Genomic DNA, 15,220 nt, shown 5'->3' on the forward strand with positions numbered 1-15,220 from the left:
TTCTTCTTTTACCAAAAATAACTGCAGTTGGGATGTCTAGCTGGCTGAAGTGCTGTGGGATCTTGGACCACGCCACAGATATTTATTTAGCATGTTATGGGAGTTGAGAGAAATACTTCTGCTGTCAAACACTGGACATGTTTCTTTGCTCTGTGAATTCCAACATCCTGAAAATAGGGAAGGGAAAACACGAGTGGATAAAGTGGGAACAGTCCCAAAGCAGGCTGTCAAGGAGCACCTGAACTCTGAACTGCAGCAACAAACCAGCTACACATCCCCTGTGTCCTCCTGTCAGCTGCTCCCGTGCTCAGGCACTTCCCACCAGGGCACCAGGTCTAATGACCTACATATTGGGTCAAACACAAAAAAATGTTCTGTTATTCTGTAAAGAATAACACTATTTGCAACCAAAACAAGTGGATGGGAGATAATGCCTTGATTTCACAGCTGCCACAGCCCAGCCTGGAACTGCTGCTGAAGAAATGACATTCACTTCTCTGATCTCATCCAAAACTACAGTTGGTCACAATAGATTTGCTTATGTTTTCCTTTATGGTTTTCAGTTGCTGATGTGTAGATTTTACATGCACACAATGAGTCACAATCTTCGTTAATTACTGTGATTCCAATCTAAAGGCAGCATTACAATTTCTGGGATCTTGAAGGATAATGATATAAATAAAAGTATCTAAAAGAGTGAATTGCATTTATAGGAGTTTTCAAACCACCATAAACATTATACAAGTCACTTGAAATTAGTTTGCACAGACTAGCCCCCAAATACTTGAAGGCCTGCTCAAGCCCAATCAAGCAATGTCTAATAATTTGTCCTACAGAGGAGTTAAGGAAGAGATCATTGCATTTGTCTCAAATGCAAGAAAAATGGGATGTTTCATTAACTATAAAGTTCACAAATTCAAAAATCAAAGGAGCTTTTCATTTTTATATCATCCATAATAAAAAAGCCCATTCTGACACTATTGGGATAGATATAGGATATACGAAAGTATTGACTTACACAACTAAAAACATAGATTCTGTTGTCCCATAACAACACATTCGAGAAAGACTGAATTTCTACGGTTCAAAATACGAGGATAAAAATTAGTTTGAGTTTTTGTTCAGGAAAACAAAGCACCTCACATTTCCAGAGTGCAGGAAACACCCCTGTATTCTGAAATGACCCCCACTGCTGTGGGCAGGGCACAGGAGCAGGCCTGAGCCACTCCAGGATGCCTCAGCATAACATGAGATCAGTGCCATGAAATGTCTGGTGGATGGTTCTATCTGAAGAATTATGTCTTTAGCTAAAAACAGAGACAGGGCAGCAGATTATGTAGATGAATTGGCGGATAAAGCCCAACAAAAATGACGTATGGCATGAGTGAGTGAAATTAATGGACAATATCAAAAAGACACATCTTGAACTGAGGAAATTATTCAACTTTTACCATTCTTTCATGCCTACAGTTTAAGGCACTGTAATGCAACTGAAAAACAGAAACGGGTCATTCAAATGAATAAATCATGCCAGAAAATGATTCAGCTTCCCTGACTTTTTTTTTTACCCTTTCTTTTTTTTCCCTTTTTAACTGAAGTCCCTAGGACTCAGCCCTTAGGAAGCCCACACGACCCAGTGTATTGTCCTGGCCAGGCACTCTGTCAAAAGGGAAAAAGTTATCTTTTCTATCATCTTGTAATTGAAAATCTGGGAGGGGAAGCGGTGGGAAAGCAAAGCACTGTACAAAGGCTCCCATCACATTCCCAGGTCAGCTTTTTGCTTGGCTGCTAATGAAGGCAGAGGATTGAGGACACTGTGGCATTTGTTTTGCCCTTCCAATTTTTCTGTTTGCTTTGTGGGAAGGGGGATCTCAGCCCCCACGGGTAACTGAGATGCCCTGAGTGCAGCCAAGCCCCTCTCCCAGCAATAACAGACACTCCAGCTCACCCTCCTACCTACACCCGCATCCAACCAATATTTTCGTGCCCTCTCTCCATGCATTTGGAAACTTGAAATAAAATCCAATGCAAACTTTGAGAGGAGGCATTTGGAATCCAGCTCCCACCTGGGAGGTCTGCTTGAGGACCACATGAGTATTCCTTTGCTCACTGTTTTATCCGTTTCCCTGGTAGTCCTCTGTAAAGAATATTAAACAAACACGTCTTTACAGCTCAAGAGCCCAGGAGAGAATGTTGACCCTGTGGAAAAAACCCAGGTTTTATCCATTTTTACCCCACTTTCATCCCTCTGGACTAAAGATGTATATACAAGGGTAAGGATTCATTGGGTCCACAAAGCCGTCATTAAGGACTGCTACATCAATCTATGCTGAGTATGTTCTCCCCCATAGCCTAATTTTAGAAAGTATTTTTAAAGGAATTTCAGGGCATAAAACATGTATAATTAACAGCCAGATACGTGGAAGCATCACCATTAGTGAGGAATTTTCTCAACAGTTGATGCTGCTCCAGAAAAATAATAAAATATTTATTCTAAGGTTATAAACTAACATATCCTACACCTCTACCAGCTTTTCAAAGATCCCTCTCCAGTAATACTTGCTGTTGCAAGGTTAAGTCCTAACTGGAATGATGGATCCCAAGCCCTGCTCCTATGCCTCTCCCCTCAGTTAAATGTCAGGCCAATACATGTGCTCTAGGAAAGTTTTAGCAAATTGCTGAGCTTTTGTGCTCCCCTCTGTCATTCCCCACCTGCCAGAGCTGCTGCATTTCCATATATTTAATAGCTTTTTTCAACAGATAAGTACATTTAAGCCAATGGATAATGATAAATGGGGCCAAAAATGTCAAAAAGCAGCATTTATGATATGCTGCAATTTCCCTGAGTTATCCTTCTGATTCACACTGTCCCAGGAGCTGCAAATTGCTGCGCTGCAGATAAGGAAAATGGAACATCTGAGATTTCTTGCCAGTGACTACAAGGAAAGGGTTGGTTTTGTTTTCTTGGGAAGAAAAGGGAAAATGTTCTGAAGTTTTCTCTTCAGGATAAAATCCAAAACATTTACAAGACTCAGGAGCACAAAAGCTTGCAGATAACCAGCAGAACTGATGCCAGTTCCATCAAAGCAAACTAGTAACAGCAACTGGGAGGAATGCAGATTATGCAGCATCCTTCTCTATAGAAAAAAACAATCCTTTCTGTTATGCAACAGTTAAATAATTTAACTGTTCCTAGTTATTATTCCTCAGCTAGTCTTTTTTGGCTATTATGCAGCACTAGTCTCTTCTGTTTCTGAAGTTTGCCTTTCAGAGAAAAAAAAAGGCAACTTCAAAACATGCAAAAATTAATGAGACCCATATGTGGGATACTGTCATTATTCCATGTTTATAAGAGGATCAGGTTTTGTTAAATGGGCTTATTTAATGCAGACACATAAGCAAAAATACCCAGCAAAGATCTGAAAGCTATTGAAAGCAAAATATTTTCACAATTTAAACTGAAAGCCACTATATATTTTCGTGCAACTTTGTTTATGGCTTCTCTGACAGTTTATAAAGTTCTCCTAAGCAGAGAAACATCTCCTAGATAAGATTTTACCTTTTTGACTCTTTTCATCCTCATACTGTATTTAAGCTGGGCCAACCTAAAAAATCAATGGCTTATGGAAACATCTGTTGATACAGGCACACAATTTAGACTTTTTTCAACAGCTGTTGTTATTTTATGCTCTTTTTTGGCTAGGCCAGTTGGAAAGACTGGAAGAAAATACAATTTGGGCTCCTTTCCCGACTTTGGTCTCTCTTTAGCGGCTGCAGTGGGCACCTCGTTCCCTCCCCTGTACTGGGAGTTTGGGGGAAAAAGGCTGAATGTCCCCCAAGTCTGGTCTTGCTCACCAGCCTCAGACAAGAAACAAAGGAAATACATCTCCCAAACGGGCACCTGTGTTATCTCACTCGCCTAAATACTGGCTTAAAATACCCCCTGCTGCTTTCTGCCCCGTACAAGGGACTAAAACACCCTCCCTCCACTGCCCATCTTCCTGGCTCCCATTTCCACTTCCAACAGCAATCCACAATAAACCCCAGGTTTGTCTTGCCTCCCCCCCTGCTATTTCATTGCCGGGATCCAGACATTTGCCAACATGCTCCGTAAAAGATAACACACAATATATTTTAAGGGCCAACCTGCCAAAAGGTATTTGGTGCTTCAGACAGAGCTGCTTCCCAGACAGAACACGCGCTGCTCACTGTAAGGCTTGCGTAAAAATGGAATGTACTTTTCTTGTGAATCAAATGATTACCTAACAAAAAAACCCCCCCCCGACAAATTCAACCAAAATATCCTATTTTCAACATTTAATTCAACTGCTAGTTGAAACAAGATGTTTCCATCTAAATTCTGTTTTCTTGAAAGAGAAGAAAACAACTTATAAAGCTTTTAAAGAGCTCCAATCTTTTCCAGTGTACATTCAAACTGTCAGGAGCCAAAGAAAGCCAATACCCCACGCACAGATTTTTTTCTTTCCCCTTGCTCTTTTGAACAGAGAGGACTTGTTTAATTTTACCTTCAAACTTCTTATTTCCCTGCCATGCACTCCCAGAGTCTCCGTCAGTTGTGCCAAGGCTTGCCCAAAAGGACAGTCATAAAAAAACCAGTTTAAACAGAAACTGCTTATCTAGAGGAGGGAGAGCCCCAGGTTTGAGAGCAGAGGAGATATTTCAGCATTAAAGAATTCTCGGAGCTACTCCAAGACACAAATTTTTGTTGTCTGGTGCACTGTAAGGATTTTAAGCCCAGAAAGAAGCTATTTATTTAGCCTATATACACAGATTTATAACAAAGGCAGAGGATCCATCTACAGTCTTCTGGGTGCTTTTTGCATCGTTTATAGCATACGAAGGAGACCTCAGCTTTGTCAAAGACAGAAAACAAGAAATAAACAAGGCTTGACAAGAAAAATCAAACACTGTCCCCCAAACACACAGCTATTAAAAAAAAAAAGCCTTTTGAGATGCCTCTCGATGTCTCCTTAAAACACATTAAAACCCAGAATTTGCAAAATGCCCTAAAATCCGTTTCAGCAGATGCTGCAGGGAGGAAAGGACTTTCTCTCAGCCCTTCCCTTTGGAAGACCGTGGGACCCCAGTCTTTACAGTCGTGCCTCTCTTCAGTCATCCGCAGGTAGGAATATCTGGACATGATGTAAGCAACCTTCCTTCTCTTTTAAAAGGCTCAGAAAGGTATATCACCACCCTGTTTTACCCCTGGTGTGCAGGCATTGGAAGCTAAAACTTATCTGCCTCCTTCTGGGCAAGCAGATCAGTAAGCATTTCCTCACCTTGTGATGGTCAGCAAGTTAAAAAAAAATAATAGTGGAACAAAATACCGAGAAACCCTTCTTTAATCCCAGGAGATTTTAACAGCCCATCCCTTTCCATGCTTTTGGTAAGAATCAGTACAGTATTTTGGAGAGGCAGAAGAGATTTCATACTCCTAAACACTAGATCTCAGATTGAAACTAACGTTTCAGAGAACTGCACCTCCAGCCTTTGTAAATGTGTATTTTGGAAATATTCCTCCCAACCACTTTCAGGCATTTAGTATGTCCAGCTGTGTTAAGAAACCAAGCAAAAGTTCAGTGTCAAGTAAGTCAGGATTATGATCTTTTTGTGATTTATGGAGGTAAGCATAGTCTCAGACAGAAGAAAAACAAGTCACTTGATGCTAAGCAGACTCAGCACCAGGGCTCAGACTAATGAGCGAGCAAGGGTGAGGCTTCATTTTCCTGCCTCTTATCTCAGCAGCTGGAAGGACACCACAGGAGGAGGGAGAGCACAGCCAGAGATAGGCAGAGCCAGCCCCAAGGTACCTGCAAACACAGTATTGGTGTACTGGTGTTCCAGTGGGGAAGATGGAAATGCTCCAGGAGAGGGAGACACGTGGTATTGGATAAAGATGCACGTAAGAATATGCCCCCAAATAACTACGTGCAATAATAAGGAGAAACTACTATTAAGTGGCTGTACTGGTGTCAGGGCAAAGTCTTTAGGGAGAAGTAATACCTAACCAGGCTGAGGAAGCCATAAGCCAAGCATCAGGCCTTCTGCAGATCTGAAAGGAGAGCAGCATAACTCAGGTTCAACAGAATAGCAACAATTCCTCTGTTTCAAACTACACAAACAGAAGAGAAAGCAAACAAGGTAATCCAGAAACATTTTCTCTCTTTTTTGGATTAGTCCCCTGGGCATGGCTACTGCCTTCATTTTCACCGAGTACATCACTGGCACTAACGTGATAAACACAGCAAGAAGGGAGGGACCAGTTAAGTTCACCACTACTCAAGGGAAAATTCAGAAAGTTTGCTACATGAAGCACATACTTATTTAGGCATAAATGTAATGCAAAAATGAAGAAAGAGAAGTGGAAGGAGAACTTTATCAGCTGCAAGAGACCAAGTGCAAGAGAAAGCCTAGTTTAGAATTTGCTCCTATCTGCTAATTCCTATACAGCTGATCAAGTATATTTTATTAAACCATTGCAAAACTCTTTTTACATTCTTGTTACAGGCTCTGTGCTGGGGTTATTCCAAAGCAGAAGTTCAAAAAAACAGACTACAGCAGTAAAAAACCAAAGTGACAATGGAAAGGAGGTAAGTGAGAAGAAACTCTTATCCTTTGTGTCCAGCTGCTCTGGGGTCCCAATAAAAAAGTCACTCTTGTCCATGCTTTATACCTGGCATTTGGACACATCACCTCTTCTTTGGCATGATTTATGACTAAAGTCTTCTACCAAAACTCAGAAGTTTCCTTTGCTTGAAAGTTTCAATGAATTTGGTATTATGACAGAAAGGACAGCTAGCACTGCCCACGGCCAAACACAACACCAAGGCACTGCTCTGACCCTGGGGGTTTTACTTTTGACCTGCAGCTGCCTCAGCTCAGCCAAACCCACTCCCTCCCAAACTTTTATTTCAGATATCACATGCTGGGATACCAAATCACACAGTCCTTCTGGGTAGACTAAGATATTTTAATCACCCACTGCAACATTAACCATCTGATTTCACAGTGCCTGTCCACCACCACCACCAGTCTGTCCTGTACTACTGCAAAGATGTCCCTGCCAAGCCAGAGAGCCATCAGTCTGCTCAGTCCAGTCCAAGGATGCTGCATGAAAAGGTAAACATTTAGTTATTACCCAGGCTTTTATCTCATCTGATGTTTTAACAGCAGTTTGAGCCCAGAAACATTCTGCAACACAGCTGAGTCACCCTGGGCCACACCAGGATGTGTAAGTAACACCAAGCAGAAACAGCAGAGATGCTGTTACAAAAACAGGTTTCCACCTCTGCATGAAAATAATATAATAAGGCAAGGCAGACAACCTAAAACAGGTGGGAAAAGGCTGAGAACAGTAACAAAAAGGGAAATCTGTGAAAGGACCATGAGGCTACATGCATTTTGATTCCATGTTTCCATGGAAAAAGTTTAACACTACTTCTTTTCTTCTTCTTCCTCCCATCATTCTTTTCATCCTTTGCTGGAAGTTAAAGTCAGAAATGCCGTGTCTGGATATTGCTAGAGCCTGCTTCATCAGTGACCAAGAGTTCCTGTTCATCTCTCAGGCAGTTGTTCTTGTCTGTCCCATGACTACTCACAAAAGCCCAGAACAAATGTATGGGAATATAATTAAAAATCTATTTCTTATATTTATAAGGTTTTTCTCTAAGGTGGTGTAACTTACAATGAACTGCAAAAAACTAAGTCGACAGAAAAACATGAACAGTGGCCTGACTACACTGTAAGGGGCCAACTCTGACTTCCAAAGTATCAGAATGGAGCTGGATAAGTTCCTTCAGAAGGATAAAAACCCAGCGATCTGATACACCAAAGTATCCATTTGTCTTAATAATGCAGCCTCCATCAAAAGTCCACATTTGGTCTCCCATGCTATCATCTTAGTTTCCTCTATATTTAGACCAGGAGTTCAGTGTGCAGTAACCATGTCTACTGCACAACAGTTACACCACAAAACTTGTAAAATATTTCAAACACAAATAAAAGAACCCATAGGATAAAGGAGATTGGACCACTCAAAACCAACACAGTATTTTCCTTAGTAAGGTACAATATTCAGTGCCAGCATTCCTTTGCTAGAGGAACAGTCTTATACATCCATTATTTTATGGAAAGTATGGATCCATACTTTCATGACTGCATAAAAAATTGAATGTATCAAACCACTGGAAGAGAACTCCAAACGCAGGATTTTCTATACTTGAAATCTGTTAGATCTGTATTTTACAAACTTGTAAAATAACAGTCCTGATCCTAAAAAGGGCCTCCGAAAACTACTTTAATACACTGATGTAAAATAATGTGAGTGAACCCCTTTGTCTGAAGCAAGCCAAAAGTGAGCTCTGCAGAAGAACTGCAGTTATTAAACAGTTGTCTTTAATCTAAACCATCTCAAAAATACAGCAAGAATATACACACAACTCTGCCTTCGAGGCAACAGCACCTGGAGATGGATAAATAAAACTGCAGGTAGATCTTGACGATTTAACAAATGAGCGTGAAAAACCAGAGGGATAAACTGTGCAGCTGCTGCTGGGAGGCTGGCAGTCAGATGTTTTGTTAGAAAAAATGAGGAAATGATGAAAAACCAGAATATCACACAGCAATCTTTGCCTCTGAAGAAGAGTGGCTGAAGGGGAAGGCGTAGGGGAGGAGAATTAACTCACCATCTCCAGAGATCAGCGGGGGCTGGCACCAGCCCTGTGGCCCGGGCGTGGGCACCTTCATCTGCCCCCAGCCAGACCTGGGAGCAGCATCCCTGCGCTGAGCTGCGGATTTGGCTCCATGTCCACGTTCCTGCCTCCCTCCCTAACATCCGTGAATCCTGTGGCTGAGCTTGGAAACTAGTCTCTATGAGCTGAGGATTATCAGCATTCGGGATACAAAGGCATCGGAACTGCAGCACCCAGAGAAATTCAGTGCAGGACAAAGAAACCTGCCACAACAGTTGTATAAATGCCTTCAAGGCATGAGTAATGGTAAAGACCAAACAAGAACCCCAGCCTGGTTTGAATTTCTTTTTCTTTTCTTTCCCCTGGCTTTTATTCTCACTCCCTGCAGCTTGTGCGGTGATGGCCAGAGCAGCCGGCGAAAGCTGGGGTGATGTGTCCTGCACAGCGATGAATTCACTCAGGGCTGGCCAGCTGACACAATTTCCTCACAGAGCTCAAAGCCTCTGCTCAGAGCATCCGGGGCAGACACAGGATGCTGGTGGGTGTGAGAAAGGGCCTGGCAGTTGACAAGCCCAAAGCCTTGACCCAATGGGTGTGTGTCAGCCTTCAGCATTAATGCCAGGCTTAGGACAGGCTCCCTTTTGGCTCAGTTTTTCCATGTTTACGGTAGTTACAGGACAACATTTACAAAGAGAGGGTTACACAAGTGATTTTAAAGAGGCAGGGTGAAAACAAAGGCTATCGTTAAGGCTGTACTTTCCACTGCCAGACCCGGCTCTGATTTGTTTCCAACACTTCAGCCACTTGCTCTGAAATTGCCCAAGCTGTTGAGGAGATTCCCATGCTATTCTGGAGGCCCTTTGGAAAAAAGGGATTTGCAACCCCCATCCCATAGTACATCCATATGTACACACATGCAGATGGAGAAAATGGACTTCAGTCCACACAGACAACCTGAATTTTGTCAGGTTCTCAGGATGAGCAGTTTGTTATAACGATTAATTCCCAAGAAAATAAATTGGAGCCTGGAGAACTATACCAGCCCCTTGTCTCGGGTCACTAGCAAGGTTCAGTAGTTTGGAACCATGAAGCATCACTTTATCTGGCACCAGCACCAGACTCTCCTCAGCACCATGCATAGGAGGTGGGTGACACTGTATACCTTGGCCAGAATTTTCTCCATTGATCTGCTGACTCCAAGGAAGAGAAACATGAGAGACTACAGTTGGGGGGGAAGGAAAAATCTCTGCATTCTTCACACCTTCTGTCCATCCCAACACTCATCTCAGTGCCATGTGGGTCTCTACTCTCTCCCATAAGCTCTTTTCCACCCCATTCAGTCCATCCCCTTCATCTCCTACCATCCCAGTCCCCTTCCTTTGCTCACCCTGCCAGACCCTGGCCTAGTAGCTCCTTGCTCTTCTCCCTTTTCAGCAAAGCACAAACCTGGGGGCCTACAAACCACTGGGCAACAACAGACCTCAGGCTCTGTCCTGACAGCATCATCTCTCTTATCTGTAACAACTCCCAGGGAAGGAGGTTTCCTAGCCTTCCTAGGTGGTCTTGCAACAGTTTTATGATGCTAACAGGATGTTTTCACAACATACAGCCTAAATAATCCTGGCAAATTAGCAAAACAGTAAATTAAACTGCACAGAAACCTGGGACTTTAATAACCACGATTACATGTTGGCAGACTGCTGGACTGCACAACGGTTTTCTTCTTGCTGCACAGAATAAATTTAGTTCCTTCTACCTCTTCTCACGTTTCTTAATCTCTTCTCATTGTTTCCCTCTGGACACTTCCCAATCTGCCCGTGTCCTCCTCCGAGCAGGGCACCCCAAATGGATTCGATGGCTCTGATGATGGCTCCACAGTTCCACACATGAGTAAGTCACCTCCTGCACCTTACGGAGGACACTCCTTCAAATATAACTCAAAACAAGACTTGTCTCTCTTGCAATAGCTCTTGCTGTTGATTCATTTGTAATCCACTAAAAATCCTCAGTCTTATTTTAGCCATCCCTCTCCAGCTTAAAACTGACTTGGTAAATGTGCGTTTTGCTTTCTCCTTTGCAAATGCAGCACTCTCTGTCTGCTTTTATCTCTTATCTGGATGTGCTCTCCAATTTCTTAAGGTCACTCTGAACCCTGACCCTGTTCTCCAAGCGCCTGCAATCTCTCCCAACCTGATGTCATCTGAGTGTTATAAACATACCTCCATCTTCCAAATCATGACTGAAAATATTGCAAGTTTCCCCCCAGAAAGTGATCTTGCTGATATATCACATGTTACTGCACTATTTGGATCAGTGGAGGGATGAAAGTGCAAGACTTTTCCAAGTTTCATTCTCTGCATCTTCTGAAAACACAGACATTAATTAAAAACTAATTCCTCTGGTAAAGGTAGGATGCATTCAATTCAATAGGAACTAACTAATAAAATCAGTAAATGCAAAGGAAAGGCTATTTCCCAGTGAGCTCTGTTCCTGAGGTCAGCCAGCTACAACTTCTCAGTCACAGGCTCAGACAACCAAAGCCGTCAGATGAACCCAGCAGCACAACCTTATCCATCCTGCCACATGAAGACAAAGATTCAGCAAATAATTAATCACAACCAGTTTCTGGGATCAACACAAGAGAAGCATGTCAGGGTTAAGTTCATTTCAAAGCGTTGCTTTACTTTTATGATGCTGGAGCCACAAGCCCCATTTAAAATTATTTTAATATTGCAGCATGGAGCAGCCAAACCAAATTTCTCATCAGAGTTAACAATTACTCCATTTTAAAAACACTAAAGTCTCATTTTAATAGATCACATCAAGTGATTGTCCCAGCTCTACTCAGGATTCCCACACGAAGCAGGAAGATGAAGACCAGGAGAGTCTCCATCAGGATGAGCCCTCACTGCCCACTATGAAAGCCTGGGAAGTTCTGCTTACTGAGTTTTATAGCTGAACAGACACAACCTCTGAGAAAAGATTCTGGAAATTTAAGAAACAGATAATTTAAAAACTCATTTTAATTGGAAAAAACATTTTTCCATTATTTTCTCTTCAGTGCTTATAACCCTACAGAGACAATCATTTTCATAAACATTTTCCAGCAGCAGCTTTTCCACGACATGCATGAGAGTCTTCTGAAACAACTACAGGGGAAAGTGTGAGATTTCACATATGTAATACTGGCATCACAGATCCAGCTAATTCTAAAAATTCTTCACAAGTTTTCATTCTTCAGAACCCAGCTTAGAAGAAAGAGTTTTCTCCCTTCTGTCTCCAGAGCACCCAAGCTACTGTCCTTCAGCCTGAATGAACTACACAAGAAACTGCACTTTTTAAACTCCAAGACATTTTTTTTTTTCAGTAACTTGTGCATATGGAAAGCTTTCCACATTGAGCAAATTCCTCACCCATAAAACAGGAGTTAACAACAATTCCCAAGATCCGAAACTGCTGACAGCACCGGCGAGGCTGCAAAATACCTGGAGCTCCTGACCAGGGGCAAGCAACAACACTTCTCTTTGCAACAAGTTAAGAAAACCACCTTTACTAACCACAAAATAGCTCTGTAATGAGAAACCAATGAGCACCTGAAAGACTTCTGGCTACAAAAAGAGGCAGCACTAAATAAAGCAGGGTCAGGACGTGGCAGGAGAGGCACAAAGCACGGTGGCTTTCACCGGCCAGCTCTGACCCAGCCCACACGTGTGAATTAAGCTCTATTTATAAGCCTTCCACTCCTTTTTGGTGTTTTTTTTTTTAAATGACCTTAATATAGTGCAGTTGTTAGTTTGTTTCTGTTGAACGTAGCAACAGGAAACCCTGTCAGTCCTGCAGCAAACTTTCCATTCCCCTGGCACTCCCATTCCTGCCTCGAAAAAGCCGGATTTCTAAAGAGGTGTTTGACAGGGTGGGAGGGAGAGGAAGAAGAGAAGAAAGCACACACACAAAACCCAAAATGCCGTTAAACATGCAAAATGGAAGCCAAATTCAATATTTTTTTTTTCTTTTATCCTCGTTTGAAAAAAAAAAAGCAGTGTCCTAGTTTGCATTTTCTAAAGATTTCTTATTTCACTACCAGATTTGTAAGTATTGGTCAGGAAAATTATCTTTAATACAGAGTCAGTTTAAAAAAAAAAAAAAAAAAATCAGTAGCATCCTTAAATTCACACATTCCAGTAATAAAAGACTTCCGTATCAGACAGCACAAATTTTAGCTTGAAAGTTATTTTCTCTAGTCCCTGGCTAACTCACCAAGCAAGCAGCTACAGAAATTAAGCCTTAACTTGTTAAAAACATAATAAACCTGATTTTATTACAAGCTTTGGCAAGACTGTTCTCTGCTCAAAGAGCTTTACTGCATGATGAGCAAAGATTTTTGGAGCTCCACCCTGCAGTGTGAACTCATCCCCCCAGTATTTTCTCTTTTAACAGCTTCATAATGGTAGGGGAAGACACAAACACAGCTGCTCAAAGGCAACGTGCTCCAACGCAGGCTGCCATCAATTTACCATTCACAAAACACGTTTTCAGGAACATGAAACCACACATAAAATACAGGAGCAAATACAAACCCAGCTAGGAAAGGTAAGACTTAAAAAACAAATTGACAAAGCAGAATTTGTATTAGCAGTGCTTTAAATGAAAATTATGTTCAAGTAAAGCTGAATATCCACCTTTTTTGTTTTTAAAATCACAGACAGTCCTTAAATATAGCAAAGCACAAGTAATAGAATACAATACCAATGGATTCCTGATTCCTGGCATGACCTTTTCATAATTGTTTCACTGACACAAGGAATATAGACTTTCCCCCCACATTTGATCCCTATATATCCCCCCATTATTCATTTTTCTTCCAGCTAAGGCATAAGCACTCCCATCCCATGATGCCTTTAGACCTCAGAGCCTGTGCACACACCAACAGCAACCACAACCACAGCCTTTTCTGCCAAAAACTCCCTGGAAACACAAAGCACAAGAAGGGATGGAGAGACTCTCCAGGACCACCCCGGCAGCAGCAGTGCAGGGACCTTGAAGGTGCTGCTGGCCCCCACACAGCATCACCCTCCTCAAGTGCATTCCAGGACATGGCTTTTATCAAATCATACAAAAATCTTGGTACAACCTTGCCCCATGAGGAACCTCTTGGCTCAATCTCTCTGTCGCCGACTGAGAGAACATAAATGTGCCTTAACCCAGCAGTTGAAAATGCAAGGGCTAAAAACGTCCAGGCTATTTTTAAAAGGCTAAAGCAACATCACTGGACATCGTTCAGCTTTGCAGAGGCTGCAGAAAAGAAAACTAGCAGGTCACAGCAGCAGTGGTGTTTCTTTATAAAGCACAGCAAAGGACAAGGTGACTACATGTGCACTCACCGCTTCTTCCGTCCGCTCCTTCAGAAAATCCACCTCGTCCTCAGTTTTCATTTTCCACCTCCCTGTGCAAACAGAAGGTCCACAAAGGTAATTTATAAACACACTTCTTTAAGTGCTACTACTACTTTTATGTTTACTCAAACCAGTCCCTCCCCAAAAAAAAAAGAAAAGAAAATGCAACCCCCAAGCCCCTTCAACAAGTCCATTTGAACCCCTTCAAGTCCATTTGATTTCCAGATTCTGGTTTCATTGCTGACTTTGCTGGTTCCTTGCTATTAATTTTAACAACTATCATATCTGGGACTGAAGGAAACTATGAAACAGCAGCAAGCATAGGGTGAAACTCCTGAGAACCTGTAGGTGAGGCCAAGCACATCTGCAGATATTTTGCCCATGTATGTTCCTGGCTCCCATTCATCTAGATAAAGAACAAAAATTTTTGTTGTTTTTCTCCTTACCATAACCCAAAGATAACACAAGAAACCAGCCTTGTCTGCTCTCAATAGGTATTTTAAGCATCGAAAAAAAAATTAAAATCACAAGCTGCAAAAATTCAACCCACCTGCACTGCCTTACGGATGAGAGAATTACCCCCCTGGTCTAGGAAAGCAAAACCTCTGCTGCTGGAGTTTACCCTTAAAGTCCCAGCTGATTTTCCTCTTCTCCATGCTCCCGTGATGGTATCACCACCACAGTCATACAAATTTCACATCCCAGCTGCTTTCTCTGCCCAGCCAAGTTTTCATTAGTCACCATTCCCCTGGGGTTCCCCCTGCTTACCTTTTTCTGGCACGAAGTCAACATTGTAATTGTCTTTCAACCCCAAGCTAACGATTCTCATGATACACAGGACACTTTGAGGGGCGTGAAGTGATTTGAACAAAGCCACCCAGATGGAGAGTGGCTGTGTCAGGGCTAAACCCCGCTCTGATCCCACTCCCTCTCTCATTTCTACTAAAAACAAACACTGGATGGATGACAACGCCTTCTTAAGGGCGATGTATGCTTGCAGTGAGTTTACTCGTCCAGGGATTTAGCAAGAGGAGCCTCCCATCTTCATGGGGAAATTATCCTAAGAGTCATCACTAATGGTTTTCCACTGGCTTTAATGTCTACCCTTGTTTTTTT

At 42.2% G+C, this 15,220-nt stretch overlaps 1 protein-coding gene across 5 annotated transcripts in view; it reads right to left on the reverse strand.

Annotated features, from left to right (window-relative positions):
• The window catches only part of AKAP13 (A-kinase anchoring protein 13), a 202,319-nt gene that overhangs the window by 75,012 nt on the left and 112,087 nt on the right, over positions 1-15,220 (reverse strand). For all 5 annotated transcript variants that reach the window (XM_039557341.1, XM_039557343.1, XM_039557342.1 and 2 more), the window contains one exon: positions 14,093-14,154. In XM_039557341.1, the coding sequence (XP_039413275.1) occupies positions 14,093-14,154 (62 nt within the window). The remainder of the gene's footprint in view (positions 1-14,092; positions 14,155-15,220) is intronic.

The sequence above is a fragment of the Corvus cornix genome, chromosome 10 (assembly GCF_000738735.6).
Source record: "Corvus cornix cornix isolate S_Up_H32 chromosome 10, ASM73873v5, whole genome shotgun sequence".
Classification (NCBI taxonomy): Eukaryota; Metazoa; Chordata; class Aves; order Passeriformes; family Corvidae; genus Corvus; species Corvus cornix.